Source organism: Sebastes fasciatus, chromosome 8 (genome assembly GCF_043250625.1).
Source record: "Sebastes fasciatus isolate fSebFas1 chromosome 8, fSebFas1.pri, whole genome shotgun sequence".
Lineage (NCBI taxonomy): Eukaryota > Metazoa > Chordata > Actinopteri > Perciformes > Sebastidae > Sebastes > Sebastes fasciatus.
In genome coordinates this window covers 4,182,189-4,201,232 of record NC_133802.1, presented here as the reverse complement: position 1 = coordinate 4,201,232, position 19,044 = coordinate 4,182,189, and the positions used below count along the sequence as shown (strand labels likewise).

General features: G+C 41.2%; 1 protein-coding gene across 2 annotated transcripts in view; it reads left to right on the top strand.

Moving 5' to 3' along the window:
* The window catches only part of LOC141772166 (plexin-A1-like), a 353,749-nt gene that overhangs the window by 329,682 nt on the left and 5,023 nt on the right, over nucleotides 1-19,044 (top strand). For both annotated transcript variants that reach the window (XM_074642860.1, XM_074642859.1), the window contains exons 25-32: nucleotides 224-370; nucleotides 979-1,138; nucleotides 2,148-2,251; nucleotides 2,357-2,453; nucleotides 7,119-7,309; nucleotides 12,018-12,187; nucleotides 14,194-14,406; nucleotides 17,209-17,359. In XM_074642860.1, the coding sequence (XP_074498961.1) occupies nucleotides 224-370; nucleotides 979-1,138; nucleotides 2,148-2,251; nucleotides 2,357-2,453; nucleotides 7,119-7,309; nucleotides 12,018-12,187; nucleotides 14,194-14,406; nucleotides 17,209-17,359 (1,233 nt within the window). The remainder of the gene's footprint in view (nucleotides 1-223; nucleotides 371-978; nucleotides 1,139-2,147; nucleotides 2,252-2,356; nucleotides 2,454-7,118; nucleotides 7,310-12,017; nucleotides 12,188-14,193; nucleotides 14,407-17,208; nucleotides 17,360-19,044) is intronic.

The following is a 19,044-nucleotide window of genomic DNA, read 5'->3' as shown; positions in this document are numbered from 1 at the left end:
ATAACTATAAACTAAAGTTCAATTAACTATCAATTTACCATTCATTAATGATGATTATTATAAAATGTCACCCAAAAGGGCTGTTTTTGTTGTGAATTACTGAACACGTTTGCCCCTTCAGCCCTCTAACAATCATTCAAATGAAAGAATCTAAGACAAGTAAATCAGTCTTTTGGTTTTAACTGCTGGCAACTCTCCTGTTTTCTGTCTGCTTCCTCACCAGGAGTGTGCCGGGGAGCCGCTGTTCATGCTCTACTGTGCCATCAAGCAGCAGATGGAGAAGGGACCCATAGACGCCATCACAGGAGAAGCCCGCTACTCCCTCAGTGAGGACAAGCTCATCAGGCAACAGATTGACTACAAAACACTGGTCAGTAAACTTATTGTGTCTCGAGGCTTTGTCTGCTTTGGTCTCGAGGAGTTGTTAAGCTTCGGTCACGTTTGACGAGGACAATTTTTTAAAGCTCCGAATAATCAGCGGCTGAAATTTGGCGACCACCGTTTGCTTAATTGGTCAGAAGTGTGCTGTGGGGAAGGATTCCTTTCAGGGTAAACATGGCGCTTCAGCATCGGTTGTGTTGGGAGAGAGAGAACGTGATCTGGCCGTGAACCTGCAGCCCCACTACTGCCCGGCGTTAATCATTTCTCTCTCCAAAACAAAGCACTCGAGGTTTGGATTGGAAACATCCAGACAAACCTACTTGTCGGCAGGATCTGCTACAGTTGTTTTGGTCTGCACCCATGTGTGAAAGTTATTATAGCCCCAAACAAACTGAACGGACCAGGAAAACATCCAGGTTTTAAAATAGCAGCTTGCAAACAAACTAGGTGTGAAAATGCACATCATGTACATTCAAATGCACCGAAACAATCATCCAGACATCTCCCTAGTTGGCAGCATCTGTGCTTAAGTCTTTTCTTGTGTTTGTTTCCAATTCCCTTTTGTTTCCACCTGTTTGTTTTCTTTTTTCCCTCCAGACGTTGCACTGTGTAAACCCAGAGAACGAGAACGCTCAGGAGGTGACGGTCAAGGGTCTGAACTGTGACACCATCACTCAGGTCAAAGAGAAGCTGCTCGACGCTGTGTACAAGGGCAGCCCCTATTCACAAAGGCCCAAAGCTTCCGATATGGACCTGGGTAAGACACACACTGCTGGATGTGCATGAGACATGTGCACAGGTGTGAAATACTGGCCAATATGGTGGTCCAGAGGCGTACTTATATCAACTGCTACATGAGTAGGTTTCTCGCAACCCTCTGCGACCCACAATAGACCTGTTTTTGTCTTTTTTAGGGGGGTACAGGGGGTCTTTAAGGGGAGATAGCAGTGTGTCAAATTGTCCTAAAAATAATAAATAAACATAAATTAATTAGTTAATTTATTTAAAATAAATTGTGAACGTGTATAAGGGCTTATAATAGAAGTATATGGTGTCCATTCTCATGCTTACTTATGTCTCATAAGTTGTTGCAGCAACTTTTGGGTTGATACCATTTGTTACACAGATTTGTTGCTAAATTAAACCATTTTTTACCACCCGAGAATTGATAAAAATGATCAATAATCCCTCCAAAATACCACATGAAGTCACCAAGACCTCGAGGAACACCATAGAAAAAGCCATGCAGTGATTTGGTTTCAAAAACTTTTGACATTAAGAGATTTCAGCAGGAATTTCATTTTTCAGCGATTGGATGGCGAGCACTTCTGTTCTAGAATCTGCTCAGAAACCCCCTTATTGTCAATCTACCTAGGAAAACCATCCATCCTCTGAATGCTCTAGGTCTCTAGTTTGTGGCTGTAAAGTTTCATGAGGCTGTGATTATCCTCGAGGTCACAAAAGTGACATCAAATTTCCAAAAATGGTTTCACTACAATGAAATGGCTACTTTGGGGACTAACATCATCACACATGAATACAGTGGAGCTCTTTGGATCCAAACGAGTCTCAGCTTTACAGTGATACCCAGTTTATGTAATTCCGAGACTGTTTAGGGACCCCAGTATGCAGAAATATTCAAACACAGCATTTTAGAATAGGCGAAAATAACACATTAATACTGCATTCAAAAAACGGCATGTTTTTTGCCCCAAACTACATGTGATTATCATAAAGTGGGCATGTCTGTCAATGTCTTCCTGAAGAATGGCGGCAAGGTCGGATGGCCAGAATCATTCTGCAAGACGAAGATGTCACGACTAAGATCGACAACGACTGGAAACGACTCAACACGCTGGCTCACTATCAGGTACGCTAGCACCGACGTGCACATAAAAAAAAGGCACAAGCAAAAGTCAACAGCAAGGTTGGATTCATACGGTGAATATATTGTTGTGTTTGTTTTGGTGCGCAGGTGACAGACGGCTCGGTGATCGCCCTGGTGCCGAAGCAGAACTCCGCCTACAACATCTCCAACTCCTCCACCTTCACCAAGAGCCTCAGCAGATACGGTACGACTCCCATTCTGCTCGTTGACATGACCCTATTTAAATCGTTCCATCTAATGATTACCCATCTCTCCAACTGCCTACCCTCCCCCCCCCTCACTCTTTCATTCGCTCTTTCTCTTTGTTTATCGTGGCCATGATTGGGGCCTCCATTCTTTGCAAATGGCAATCCTTTTTTATCCGTCGCTATCAGCCCAGGCCAAGGCTATTCCACGGCTATTTCCAAGCAGCCCGTAAATGACAGGCATTAAAGTAGACACCTCGATCCCCAGCTGACAGAGAGAGAAAGAACACCTGGCAGTCAGCGATAGACAGAGGCCCGGGCGTCAATACGGTATACTTCACTGGAAAATTAAACTATTTAGAAGATAAATTACTCTGTAGTAAAATAAATGGACCCCTTGTCTGATACAAAATGGGTAGCGACCCCTCAGGCGTGCACGGCTGTTATCGTCGCAACTGAAATAGACTCAACAACCTGGATTTTCTCTAAAAGTACCCATCAAAATTTTAGGTTAGAATGTTAATAATCTTTTTTTTCTGTGTGTGTAAAATGAAAATAGACAGAGCACTTTTTGGGGTAGCATTTTTTCCTCAATTTAACACTGTAGAGATGAAATGCAGGAAACATAGGGAGAGTCCTTGGCTGGAATTTGGAGTCATTTGGAGTCATGTTGCAGTAATGTATTACACACTTTAACCATCAGGCTACTTGGCATCCCCAAACAGGACTCTTTATCAGAGTTTTTATCCATTGAAGGCAGATTCTGATGACAATTGTGGTACCTGAAAATAGCAGGAGAGTGATACCTCTGCTTTTTCCTCTAAACCATGTCATGAAAGTGGGTAATATTCTATTTTAATAATCTCTATAAACAGATATCTGGCAACTGTAAAATCTCTGGTTTTTGTTTGTAGTTCCGCGTAGTATTGATTTATCACGTTTGAATGTGCTTTGGTTGCGTGCAGGTAAACAGAAACGGCAAAAGAGGCAGAGCGCATTGTCCGACATGAGATATCGGAACACATCGGCTATCGTGTCAGGATGACTTCGTTTTTTTATTAGCTTTTTAATTATCTGCATTCATATGCGTATATCGGTTTATAGAGTTTAGCCCAAAATGTTGTCTGGACCTAAAACACCTACAAAAAGTCCAGTGCTTATCGCACACTAATCAATGACCGGCGCACAGAAGAGGAAGTCTTGGCTGGCTACACAGGAACTCCCAAAATATTTGCCGCTGCCCCTATAGTCCAAATTGTCGCCAGACCGATGACGACTGACTATTTGACCCATGAGAGAGGCCAGGACAATGACAGTGTGTGTGGACATGTATTTAAACCTGCGATAACATATTTTTGCCCACAACAAACAAGCTCTAAACTAGAGGCTGTCAATCGATTAAAATATTTAATCAAGATTAATCGCATGATTGTCCGTAGTTAATTACTCGCAAATCAATCGCACATTTTTTTGTTTTGTTCAAAATGTACCTTGAAGGGAGATTTGTCAAGTATTTAATACTCTTATCAACATGGGAGTGGACAAATATGCAGCTTTATGCAAATATATGTATATATTTATTATTAGAAATCAATTAACAACACAAAACAATGACAAATATTGTCCAGAAACCCTCACAGGTACTGCATTTAGCATAAAAAATATGCTCAAATCATAACATGGCAAACTCAAGGCAACAATATCTGTCAGTGTGTCAGTGTGCTGACTTGACTATGACTTGCCCCAAACTGCATGTGATTATCATAAAGTGGGCATGTCTGTAAAGGGGAGACTCGTGGGTACCCATAGAACCCATTTACATTCACATATCTTGAGGTCAGAGGTCAAGGGGACCCTTTAAAAATGGCCATGCCAGTTTTTCCTCGCCAAAATGTAGCGTAAGTTTTGAGGGATATTTAGCCTCCTTCTCAACAAGCTAGTATGACATGGTTACCAATTGATTCCTCAGGTTTTCTAGTTTTATATAATGCCAGTATCTTCACTCTAGCTTTAAAAGTGAGCCCTAATATATATATATATACTATATAGCCCTCACAACAAATCCCTGATTCTGTAGCCTATCTATTCGGAGGCTCCTTGACTTGAATAAGAATGGAAACATCTGAAGAAATGCATCAAACAACACCTACACTGTTTGAGTAGTGGGTTAGTAAAGAGAGATGTAGCGGGGGGGAAATTAGATTTCTGAAATCAAATGTTTGGCTTTTTATGAATCATCTCACCCTGCTAAAAGACACAGCTGCAGCTATTTTGCTTCACAGCAAATACATTTTCAAAAATGTGTGTTTGCTTTATGATTTAATTGTGATCATGTGGGTGTGTGCTCGTGCCTGGATGTGTGTGTGTGTGTGTGTAGGAGGTTTTATGAGCGCGGGTAAATGTTGGCCACCAGTGGCCATGATGGGTTTTGGAATCAAAGCCACTCAGCACCTCGCCGGCAAGAGCATCAACAGCACTAGACGCCACCCCACTCAGCCTCTTTCACTCTTCTATCCCGTGCTCTCCCATTACTCTCCATTTCACCCCCTCTCTCTCCGTTCACCTGAGTTGTCTCTGTGTCCCTTTAGCCCACCCCCACCCCCCCACTGTTCCTGTCATATCCCTCTCCTCTCCATCCTTTCACCAAACATAAAGGCATTGCAACATGCATCAGCAACTCTCTCTCTTTTATCTCTCCACCTCTTCTATCCATTTCATATATCTTCTTCCCCAGGAGCAACAGCTAGTCAGGAGATAGTCCTCCCCCGCCCACCATGTGCACATCACCTCCCTGGTTGCTTTTCCCCCTCTCCATCCTAAATGGAACAGTCGTAGATATGCATCTCCTTGCTCCGCTCTAATCAACTTTGACACTCGCACCATGAATAATGAAACAGACGTAGATGATAGAGAGTGTGAGTCACAGTCTGTAAAAGAGAGAGAAAAATTAAAGAAACACGCTGGATTTGTACAGAAGCCCTGAAAGGCAATAGAGAATTTATTTTTTTCTGGTCATACGTTTTCTAAGTCTGATCTTAATTATTTTCTCTGTTGTGTTCATGGCTTAAGAACAGGTAAAAAAAAAATGTTTTGCCAGGATTATATTTCTAAGTTACTTTTTTTTTCCCTGGAAAAAAAATTAGAGAAACAAAATGTTTCCACCTGTTTTCACTAAGAGGCAAAGAAAAAAAAGTAACTTAAAGTAAAAATCTGCCAAAAAGATCAGTCTGAAATTTTTTTTCACTTGTTTTACAGAAGAAAAAAAAATGTTTGGCAAGTTTTCTTTTGCAATTTATAAACACAGGACAGAAAATAATTTAGATCAGACTTAAAAAATGGATCACCAAAAAAAATTTTTAAAAAATGTTGCTTGCCTTTCAGGGCTTCCGTAATTTTGGGGGATTATTGGTTTATTAGTTAATTTACCTGTCATGTATTGAGAATCTACATGTTTTTAGTTTAGTTTAGTGGAAACCACTTATAGTGATCACGGTTACAGTGATCAACCGCTTTTATGGATCAAAAAGCTTGGGCCAGAATCATTCCTTTACAAATGCTGTTAAAATAATTTGCTTATAGTAATCAAGTAGTCCACCTACAGTGTTCATTTTGGGTTTTTTCGTACATGACAATATACAGAAAAACACTAACTCTGTTAGACTAACGTTAATTGAATTTTAGTTTTTGTTTTTTAACTTTACTCCCGTCATACTTTGCCTCGCGGACCGTCTGCTTTTACGGCTGGATGCCTGAAGCTGACGCTGTGTGTACATTGACATCATAACGGGAAAAGAAAATAATTTTCTCCAACTAAAAAACGAGGAGAAAGCACCTGTGGATGAAGCCGCCCTCGTCAGGTGGATTAATAATGCCTGGCCACGTAATGCCCCCAAAGTGAAACTTTGCCGATCCTCAACCGGCTCTGCCGCACACATGCAGGCCGCTGCTCGTCTCCCTCCGCGCTGCTACCGGGTGAGAGAATGAGGAGCCCCAGCAGCTGTAGCTTAGTGGGTAGAGTGGTCCTCCTTTAACCGCAAGGTTGGCGGTTTGATTACCGTTTCCTACTGTCTGCATGTCGAAGTGTCCTTGAACGAAACACTGAACCCCAAGTCTCTCCTCAGGTGCTTTACAGCAGCCCACTGCTCTTACATGCTTAGGATGGGTTCAATTCAGAGGTCAAATCTTCATGTATGTGCCTGTATGTATATGAAGAATGTAATAAAGTTCAAGTTTAGGTCAAAGGGGCGCCGTTCTGCATGCACGCTCGTGCTGCAGAGCCGCCCAAAAACGGTAATGCATAATTAGTAGCGAGCCTGTAAATAGCAAAGCTGTCAGTTTCATTACCTTGATTTCATGTAATAAATATACTGTACAAATGTCAATTAGACGGTAATCTGCATGAGAAATGATGCACAACAACAAAACATTTGGTTATGATAATCGTCCGCTTATAGTGATCGATTTGACCCGGACAGACATGATCACTATAAGCGGTTTCCACTGTATTTATTACCTGTGAGAAAGAGAAGAATAATAGGCTGCAATATTTGCTCTAATAAGGGAAATCAGCTTTTTCTGCTTGTTTTCTGAATCACAACATTTCTAACAGAAGCCGACATAGTTCCTCCGAATAATAATTCTGTTTTGTGTGTATCTGGTTTCAGAGAGTATGCTGAGGACAGCCAGCAGTCCAGACAGCCTACGGTCCCGAACACCCATGATCACCCCTGACCTGGAGAGTGGAACCAAATTGTGGCATCTGGTGAAGAACCACGACCACTCGGACCAGAGGGAGGGCGACCGAGGCAGCAAGATGGTCTCTGAGATCTACCTGACCCGGCTGCTGGCTACAAAAGTAAGACACAGAGGGAGTAGTATGCTACACGCCAGAGTTTTAAAAAGTTTATTCCAGTCAGGGTGAAAAGAAAAACTCTCAAACTGCACTTGGAACCATCGGGGGAACAGTAAAACTCTCCACTGAATCTCAGACTAATGGGATATTTTCAGCGTTATCAGCTCTTTAAGGCGAAGGGATCCACCTCACCTATTTGATGGTAGAGGAAACTACTAGTACAGAGAGTCTGCAGGTCATTGAGGAGTCTTAAAATGTATTAAATCGCATCATCAAAATCCAAGGCGCTCCTCTTATCAGGAAACGATATATATACATTTTACATTTATTTGGCAGATGCTTTAGTCCAAAGCGGCATTCAAATGCGGTACAATCTGAGGCACAGTACATCAAGAAGTGTCACAATGTTCTGTTCCAAGTGGTACAAGGTTGCAGGTGCATGAAGTGACACATAAGTGTATAGCAAATGAGAGTTTTTTTCTGTAGAGAGAAAGATATAGAAAGAGAGAGAGAGAGAGAGAGAGTGTGTTAAGTGAATAGGTACTCTCTGAAGAGTACCCTCGAAACTGAGTTCGGCAACTCGTTCCATCACCAAGGGAGCACACAGGAGTTTAGATAGAGATTTCCTCAAATTAAATGAGGGTTAATTTGAACATCGTAGTGAATGAGGGAGTTCAGGCAGGTGGGTGCATTAAAGATTTGAACTGAATGCAAGCAGCAAGAGGGAGCCAGTTCAGAGCCAGAAGAGCGTTACAAGGCGAGAGATCGCCAGTCAGATGAGACCTTTGCAGACTCTGATGGAGAGAGCGAGGTGCAGCTGAGCTGGATATCAATGTCATGCTGGACAGACGGACCGGCCAGGATCACCAGGAGTTCAGTCTTAGAAAGACTGAGTTGAAGGGGACGTCCCATCATCCGTATTGAATAGGGCTGTCATGTGTATGATCGTCCATAGTTAATCATGATTAATCGCAAATTAATCATTTTTTATCTGTTCAAAATGTACCTTAAAGAGAGATTTGTTAAGTATTTAATACGCTTATCAACATGGGAGTGGACAAATATGATTGCTTTATGCAAATATATGTATATATTTATTATTAGAAATCAATTAACAACACAAAACAATGACAAATTATGTCCAGAAACCCTCACAGGTACTGCATTTAACATAAAAAATATGCTCAAATCATAACATGGCAAACTCAAGCAAGCAACTGTATCAGTGTGCTGACTTGACTATGACTTGCCCCCAAACCGGCATGTGATTATCATAAAGTGGGCATGTCTGTAAAGGGGAGACTCGTGGGTACCCGTAGAACCCATTTTCATTCACATATCTGGAGGTCAGAGGTCAAGGGACCCCTTTGAAAATGGACATGACAGTTTTTCCTCGCCAAAATTTAGCGCAAGTTTGGAGCGTTATTTAACCTCCTTCATGACAAGCTAGTATGACATGGTTGATACCAATGGATTCCTAAGGTTTTGTACCTTTACTCTATATATGAAACTAAGCCTGCTACAACCTACGAAGTATCGATTGTGTTAATGCGTTAAAGAAATTAGTGGTGTTAAAACGAATTTGCATTAATGCGTTATTATCGCGTTAATAGTCCTAATATTGAAGTAAATGACCACTCTTGAAATCATATTTGTTTGGTTGGCGAGAGAAAATCGGAAACTTGAGCAAAACCTGCAGACTGTGCAACTGTAGGATAGGAAAGGTGGTAGCGAGACCGGCCCTCTAGTTCTATATACTTTAGATGGGGTTTTCGAGTCGGCGTCTTCAGAAGTGGGGTCACTTTTGTGGGTGATTGTGGGTGAGATGTCTTGAAAGAGTATATCGTATTGTAGTATATTCTTGATTGATGATGAAGCTTGATCATTTGTAACATTTAACCTAACCTTATACAGTGCTCCAGGGATGACGTATTTTTGTTGGCCAAACAGGAAGTTAGCATCGCCCTGGGTTCCCTCGACAAAAAACCAATGGGATTTTTCCATTGGGTTATGGATTACTGCAGAAAATAAGCTCTGTGGCAAACACTTACGTTTATGATACTCACATGTTTTATTCAGCAAGATAATCTTGAATCAAATGACCACTTTGATGATTTTTTAAGTGTAAATGCAATCGCCAGAGGTAAAAAGCTAACGTTAGGCTATAAACAAACTACACTAAAGTCACATGAGCGTGAGTATAAACACAACGAGGCTGTGAAGGCGGACGAGTCGGTGTGATGACGTTTAGTAGTCTAATTTAGCCACTTGTTTGCAACCGCCTTTTTGAAGACACGTAAAAGCTTGAGTAAAATTCACAAGTGTGGTATTTACTGACGTATTTTATATCGTAGAACAAAGCGTTAAAATCTCTTCAGCGTGTGTTAACCATAGACTTTATTTCAGGCTTCTAAGTAACTAAAAACCCATTGACTTCCAGACGAGGGAACCGGAAGTGCTAAAATGCTAACTCATTTCCGGGTTTTAGGACTCATTCCTGTAGCTCTCTATTGTCACCAATTTGAGAAAGGACCCATTGTATACACACGTACGTATACATACACACACACACACACACGGGGAAAACAGACCCGTCCTGGATCCTTGCAACATCCAGCTGTCTTTCCTTTCCTCCTTCAGTGTCTCTCAGTTCATCGTCTCTTTCCTAATTGGAAGAGGAGGAGGGAAATATAGCAACGGGCAGCAGTTACAAGTGAGCCGGCTTTTCAATTTCCACTGGTAATAAGAAAAAACAGATTAATAAACGGTGGGCTTGTGGTGCAGAGTGCAGGGAGGCAGATACAGGAGGTGTCGGGAGACAGGTAATTCGTTGAGGGATTGAAGATTTGGCCATGCATGATAAGAAAAACAGAGAGGCAAATGCAATTGAGAAGCTCATCTTGTCCTTGTCTCTCCGTCGTCTGTCTGCCTGGGCGTCTCGTCTATGCAGATGTCAGTACTTTGATCCGCGACCGGGACAGAATTCATTCCTGTTCCATTTCGCAATGGCCGACTAAATACGATCCCCAAACATTTCCTCCGTAATAGATTCTGCCAGATGGAGAAGTCTGGGAAACAAATGTGTTGTTAGGGAAATTCATTGAGCTACATTTGATGTAATTACGTCGAGGCGTTGTCATTGGAGGAATGCAGCATCCGAATCCGAGAGCCGAGGTTCCTGTTTGTGATTCTGCAGAGCTCAGTGGGCAGAGCGAGGCAGTCACAGGGCCCAGGTTATCACTGTGAGTCCCACTGGGGCCATTCATACTCAAAAATGCACACACTTATGGCCCATTCAGGTGCTGTGGATACAAGTGGCTGGAAATGGTACACTAGATTCTGTCACACAACACGGTGAAACTGTGTTTACTGTCATTTTCTACCTTCTCTCTGACATTTCATAGGGTGTCCTTCTTCTCTTCTGACTAACAGGTAGAATTTAACCTTAGGTATATGTGATTTTGACGTGTTTTTCAGGTTGGGTAGATTAATCATGAGTACCGGCACAAACCTGCTCAACACACGAATGAACAAAATCAATATAGGTAATAAAAACAGAACAATAAACCCTGTAAAAACAAAGGTCAAAGTGAGTTGCTATAATAAGGCAATATCACCTGGATTAGAATGTCAACAGGAATCAGAGACAAACTACCAACTTGTCAGACATGAGATCTCAGCTCCTACTCCCATATAACAATTTAAAACCTTAATGTCTCAGACCACTCGGCCCTTTTAAACCAATAATGTGTGCACAAAAACACAATTATAACAAATTATGGTATTACATACAATGAAATGTATAATGACCATTTCATTCAGTTTAGGTGTTGTCATAGTTAACGCAATAATACAAATTTGTTTTAACGCCACTAATTTCTTTAACGCATAAATGCAACTTTTGATTTTTACATAGTAGATTTTAAAGCCAGTGAAGAGTGAAGATACTGGCATCATAGGACACTCCTAAAACCTAAGGTACCAATCTATTGGTACCAACCATTTTCATACTAGCTTGTCAGGAAGGAGGCTAAATAATGCTCCACACTTGCGTTAAATGAAAATGGGTTCTATGGGTACCCACGAGTCTCCACTTTACAGACATGTACACTTTATGATAATCACATGCAGTTTGGGGCAAGTCATAGTCAAGTCAGCACACTGACACACTGACAGCTGTTGTTGCCTGTTGGGCTGCAGTTTGCCATGTGATGATTTGAGCACATTTTTTAAGCTAAATGCAGTACCTGTGAGGGTTTCTGGACAATATCTGGTATTGTTTTGTGTTGTTAATTGATTTCCAATAATAAATGTATACATACATTTGCATAAAGCAGCATATTTTCCCATCCCCATGTTGATAAGAGTATTAAATACTTGACAAATTTCCCTTTAAGGTAAATTTTGAACAGATAAAAATGATATGATTAATTTGAGATTAATCATGATTAACTATGGACAATCACACGATTAATCACACATAAATATTTCGCCGGTGAAAACATAACCTTCTTTCTAGGCCTTCGGCCTTGGCGGAGGTAATAAATGCCAATAAAATAGATTCATAAATAAAAACACTAAACCTAATTCCAGATTTAAATTGTTAAAACAGTTAATTGAGCCATTCAACATCATGAAAACAAACTAGGATCCATTAAAGTTACAGTTTAAATGTGTCTTGTTGTCTCTCTGTCCTCGTCCCTCCATTCAGGGTACGCTACAGAAGTTTGTGGACGACCTGTTTGAGACCATCTTCAGCACGGCCCACAGAGGCAGTGCGCTGCCGCTCGCCATCAAGTACATGTTCGACTTCCTGGACGAGCAGGCCGACAAACACTCCATCACAGACTACGACGTACGACATACCTGGAAGAGCAACTGGTGAGTGAGAGAGTTAAGTTATTACCAGTATTATGTACAGTATTATGGGAACTGGATACGGTTCTATGATGGCATCCCATTCAGTCCAATGCAAATTTATCCTCCAGCACATGGATATGTACACTTTTGACCCCCCCGAGACATTTCCATTAGAGTCTCCCCTCGCTGAGTATGGCTGACTGCCCACTCATATCAATAAATTATACATGTTGGTATATACTTGGTGGATTTTAAGTATATATTTAAATAATTTTTAAGTCACTTTTCAAGCAACATGTCAGACATCGTCTTGTTCCAGTTTCTCAAATGTGAGGATGTGTTGCTTTTCTTTGTCTTATGTGATAGTTAATTGAATATCTTTGGATTTCGGAGTGTTGGTCGGCCAAAATGAGCAATTTAAAGACATCACTTTGGACTTTTGATGGCCAATTTTCACTATTGTCTGACATTTTATTGAACAAACAAGAAATCGATTGTTCAAGAAAAAAAAAAAGATTAATTCGTAATGAAGCGTATTTATTTGCAGCCAATAGTCCAAATTGTTAAAGTTTAAGAATAGAGTAGAATACGTTTTTATACTTTTGATAGTTTTCCATTTGTTTCTTTTGTAATAGATGTAGCCAGGTGACATCATGTGACCTGCAGTTCCAACTGTTGTTGCTAACCTAAAACCACTGTGTTCCTGGGGGCAGTGTAATTACTGATGCATATCAATGTGTATTCAAGTGGACCTGTACATGAGTGTGTTATGTAACAGGACATAGTGTTATCCCATCTGCAAATGTCTGAAAAAGTAAATATCTCTGTGAACAACACTGCATACCAAAGTATTATATTAAATCAATAAATGCAAGTCTGCAAATTGCATAACGAATTAGAATAACCGTTGTGTCGGATCATAATTTACTGGATGATTTCATAACATCTTCAGACTGGTATTGCAATATTTTTTTAATTAAATTATCTATTTGCATTTATCTCATGAAGATGTTTTGTTATATTTGCACAGAATTTAGGTGAACTTTTTTCTTTACAAACAAAGTTATGACCAATTAAATTTTTTTATCAGTTACCTTCTACACTGCCTGAGGGCCAGTATTATTACGTAGACAATATAAACCATTACAAAAAACACACTTAAATGCAAACAAAGTGTACTTTACTATATCAACAATAGTAAATTAAAGTGGCAGTAGGTAGAATAGTTTTGGCATCATTGGGCAAAAAATCACTAGTAACTTTTCAGCATATTGTAATTCAAGTGTTCTGAGAGAAAACTAGACCTCTGCACCCCCTCATGGCTCTGTTTTTAGGCTTTAGAAAATCTAGCCCGTGACGGGAGACTTTGACCAATCACAGGTCATTTCGGAGAGAGAGCGTTCCTATTGGCTGTTCATTCAACGGAAGCAGCTGTCAATCACTTGCGCTGTTACTGTAATGCCAATTTCTCATCTCAAATGTTTTCAGAAACATCTTGAAGTGCATAGCTGTAAAATGAGAAATTTTGTTCCTGCTGGTGGGCGGTGATTGGTATTTCCTCAGCTGTTCTCAACATTGCTGCCAGGTCACAAACTTTTTCATTTTACAGCTAAACAGTACACTACAAGATGTTTCTGAAGACATTTTATGTGAGAGATAGGCATTACTGTAACAGAATATTGATTCTATTTGATCAACGCTGCCTAGTTTGACCGTTTGATCATTGTTCGCGAGGCGGCAAGGCTCCGGCTCGGCTCTGATTGGTTGTTTTCCTCCGGTCTGTTAAATCTCGCAGATTCCATTAGGAGCACTGGAAGACACAGAGGCACATGATATTTTTTTTCCAGATTACCTGTCTCATACACTTCTGTCAGGATATAGTGACCGGTTTATATATTTTTAAATCATATTTGCTCCAACCTGCCTACTGCTACTTTAAACAACCAAAAGCAAAGGAACTCAGACAGGTCTTCGAATTCCCAGGTTTCGCTTACTTATGTGTTGTCTGTTCTGTATTCCCTCTCCAGTCTTCCTCTGCGGTTCTGGGTGAACGTCATCAAGAACCCCCAGTTTGTATTTGACATCCATAAGAACAGCATCACGGACGCCTGTCTGTCTGTGGTGGCCCAGACCTTCATGGACTCCTGTTCAACGTCAGAACACAAACTAGGAAAAGACTCCCCTTCAAATAAGCTTCTCTACGCTAAAGACATCCCCAACTACAAGAACTGGGTAGAGAGGTAAGGCAAAGTAGAACGCAGACAAACTGACAATCAAATCAATATTAAACTAGAAAAAAACAGCATATCCAGAGTTCTAAATGCTGAGTGGAACAAGCTCCATGTGAGTTATTGGAAGCTGGGAAGGTTGACTAATGCCGGGTACGCACTCCACAAGAATCAAGCTGATTTTGGGCCTGATTCCCCCCTCTCGACAATCATCAGCAAAGCCCTGATTTTTTGATGGTTCTAAAGATTACCTTTCCAGATGTTCCTGTGGTGTGAGGTATGTTCAGAGTGTTTTTTACATCCCCAATCGGCTCGGAAGTCCTTCCTGGCCGCACCGATTTCAAATCGTAAATATTAAAAAAGTTCAATATTTACGATCGGATCTCCTGTTGTGTGTGGGAAACCCTGAGGACAGCCGATGACGCAGTCACGTGGGAAAGAACGATAGCCACAAGAGAACCAAGAAGAAGAAGAAAGAACAACCATCGCCGTCAAGGCGGCTGCGGCTAATATTTGAGCTAATGCAAAACGTGAAGCATAAAGTAGTAGTAAGGTGGAGCTCAGAAATGGAGGACCAACTTCTTGATTTGTGGCAACAACGCGAGTGTTTATTTAATGTGTCACCATGACTTTATCCATTATTTTTCTTTTTTCTTCGTAAATTTTCAGTATAAAGTAGTGCAAAAAAAAAACGTCGCTAATTCTTCCTGCCCGTCGTCCTCCATGTCACGTTTGATCGCAAAAGATTTTACGAGATTTCTATATTTTTGAGTCGGGACTCTTGTTGTTCATGAATGGAATCTGTTAGTGTGTGGTGTGCTGTTTTGGCGAAATCATAGCTCACCACACACTATAGCAACAAAACTGTTACATTTAACATAACATGTTGGCGTGTGTGGGGTCTCTCACAAGAATCTTTTTAGTGTGGGCTGGCCTTGATCCTGTAAACATGAAGTGGAGGTGGAGTGTTGGGATAAATCACACCTCTAAACTACTAAGCTAAAAACAGCTGTAAGATTATGAGAACATAAGTGGTTGAACTTTATCTTGCTACTAGCATTTGAAGCATTTCACTGGACTCTGAGTACACGGTTCGATTAAATTAGCTTAAAAGAAATCATGTTCTGTAATTACAGCTCGCTCCAGGCCCATGAATATAAAATACAGTGCACACAGAGTGTAGAAAATATCTCTAGTACCAGTTCTGTCTGCGACATTTTAAACTTGCCATGTGAATACAGGTCGAAAAAACAAAAAAAAGTGTCTTTGATTTTCAAATCCACTTCACCTGCAAAGAAACAAACAATGTAAAAAATAAAAAACACAAGTGAAAGGCGGATTTGTTGCAACCTCTCTCTGCAAATGGAGGCTCACTGAAAAAACGTCCTCTGTTTCACCCTTTATCTTTTATTCAGCTCCGGAATGTTTAACTAAACTCAAGATACGTTATGCACCACCGATGCTTACCACCATTTCTGCTTTTGGAGAAGAGTCCAACGGTCTCTGAGTAGCTTTGGTATTGTGAATTGCAGCTCCTCCTCCCACAGCATGCATTGATGTAAGAGATGATGAAAGAGACGGGATATTTCTGATACACAGAAAGAACAGAGAATATCTGTTATATATAAAACTGCCAATGGTAAAACTGACGTATAAAAGTTAAAAAGGGCTGTCAATAGATTATATTATAAACATGGGTGTGGACAAATATGCTGCATTATGCAAATGTATGTATATATTTATTATTAGAAATCAATTAACAACACAAAACAATGACAAATATTGTCCAGAAACCCTCACAGGTACTACATTTAGCATAAAAAATATGCTCAAATCATAACATGACAAACTGCAGCCCAACAGACAACAACAGCTGTCAGTGTGCTGACTTGACCTTGTGATTATCATAAAGTGGGCATGTCTGTAAAGGGGAGACTCGTGGGTACCCATAGAATCCATTTTATATACATATCTGGAGGTCAGAGGTCAAGGGATCGCTTTGAAAATGGACATGACAGTTTTTCCAAAGTTTAGCCTAACTTTTGAGCGTTATTTTGCTTATTTTGCAACAAGCTAGTATGGCAATGGTTGGTACCAATGGATTCATTAGGTTTTTTAGTTTCATATGATGTCAAAATACGGAGCCCGCTACAACCTAAAAATTGCAAGTTGCGTTAATACATTAAAGAAATTAGTGGCGTTAAAACGAATTTGCGTTAACGCGTTAATTTTGCCAGCCCTAATAAAACAAAATAATTGATTCAACTATGCTAGTTTAAAAGTAAATGACATGTCCATTCAGCTCTAGCCCCCTCCAGAAGGTGGTGCCTTAGGTCACCGCCTACATGGCTTTGCCTTAAGCCGGCCCTTTGTCCATTGTGCATTCTCCCCTCCCTTTCGGTTGCAGCAGCACTCAGGAGCTAAAACAGTAGAGCAGACAATTATCCTGGTACAAGGTCCATTTCTTTATTTCAAGCTACATGAATGTGTTACAGCAAGTCCTGAGGCTGGCACGGAGTATTTGAAGGCAGTATGAGATACGGATTGATAGGTGATGGTTAATTGGGTGCAGTTAAACCTTGTTTCTATTATACCTCCTGACCACGGCTCAAACCCAGCCTGGCCCTCACATGTCCATTTGGCCCAGGCAAAGTGTCCTTGAGCAAGATACTGAAACATCAGCGAAATATTGAACATGGTAATGTGAACTGTATCAGCCACTGTTTGATTCAGAATATTAAACAACCAGTAAGTCCAGTTGTAGATGGAATCAAATGTTGGAGTATATAAAACTCTGTCTGCCCTCTCCTCCAGGTATTACTCCGATATCTCCCGTATGCCAGCCATCAGTGATCAGGACATGAGTGCCTACCTAGCAGAGCAGTCCCGCCTGCACCTCAGCCAGTTCAACAGTATGTCGGCGCTGCACGAGATCTACTCCTACATTATCAAATACAAAGACGAGGTGAGCTCCCGCCGGGTATGGCATAGAATCAAATGGAAAGGGAAAAGAGTGTTGTAATTACTTTGTAGCAGGGTGTGCTGTGTCACTTTACTTGTTTTGACTAATACCATGAGGTCATTTTAAATCAATTACACTGATAACCGGTCCACATTGGTACGGGCTGGAAGGTATTATCACCATTAGGATGCACATTAAGGCATGAGCTTAACACATTATGGAGCTAATGGAGCATCATTAGAAGAGACCTGCATGCACAGTATCCTACAGCTGCTGCTGCTGCTAGTTGATTAAAACTCAACATTTTCGACACACCAGGATTGTGTGTGTGTTCAACCCGTTCTCACTCCCAACTCGCCAAATACCGCCGTTTGGAAACCGACGCACGGAGGCACCCTTTAGCGTCAGTATGAGACAAACCGGGCTTTCAACTAACTCCAATGCAAACCCACCGGTGGCGTTATTCGACGGTCGGAGTAAGTAACGGAGTATTAATAGCGTGAGAATGCGCTAGCTAGACTTTTAACCAGGAAACCAGTGTTCGTGTCCCGTGTGAAACTAAATGCGTTGATGATCTCATTTTGTCACGTCAGTTTTTGTGATTCGTCGATATCGTCAGTCCCGTGAGTCAACGGGAAGTTTACGGGTAGTTACGTGAGTCGTTAGTATTGTCAGTCACATGAGTCACGTGAGTCGTTATTATCGTGAGTCACGTGAGTCGGTAATTACGTGAGTCGTTAGTATTGTCAGTCACATGAGTCACGTGAGTCGTTATTATCGTGAGTCACGTGAGTCGGTAATTACGTGAGTCTTTAGTATTGTCAGCCCTGTGTGTCACATGAGTCTGTAGTTATGTGAGTCGTTAGTATCGTCAGTCCCATGAGTCACGTGAGTCAGGAGACTCCTCGATATTGTCAGCCATGTGATTCACAGGAGTCACTAGTCAAGTGAGTCGTTAGTATCGTCAGTGCCGTGAGTCACGCTCGGTAGTTCCGTAAGTCGTTAGTATCGTCAGCCCTGTGAGTGACATTAATCACTAGTCATGTTAGTCGTTAGTATCGTCAGCCCTGTGAGTGACATTAATCACTAGTCATGTTAGTCGTTAGTATCGTCAGCACTGTGAGTGACATGAATCACTAGTCACTTGGGTCATTAGTATCGTTAGTCCAGTGAATCCTGTAATTCACTAGTCATTTGAGTCGTTAGTATTGTCAGTCACATGAGTCACGTGAGTCGTTAGTATAGTCAGTCACGTGAGTCGGCAGTTACGTAAGTCGTTAGTATCGTCAGCCCTGTGAGTCACGTGAGTCGTTAGTTCCGTAATTCATTAGTATTGTCAGTCCCGTGAGTCACGTGAGTCTTTGTATCGTCAGTCCCGCGAGTCACGTGAGTCACTAGTCAGTGAAGCTAACATCAACCACAACCGTTTCCTAACCCTAATTAAGTGGTCGTGTTTCCTAAACCTAACTTCCTGTGAAAATGCAAGTTTATTTAGAAAGGACACTATGCATGTAACGAGCGCATATTGACACGCCTCCCCTGGTCGGTCCATAAGTTAACAAAGAGGGGTACCACGTGCGTTGGTCTCCGATGCCGAGGGGCACTGACCAAGCAGCGGTGTTTGACGAGTTGGGAGTGAGAATGTGTTTGTGTGTGCATGTTCCATCTGTTAAAGGAATAGTTTAGAG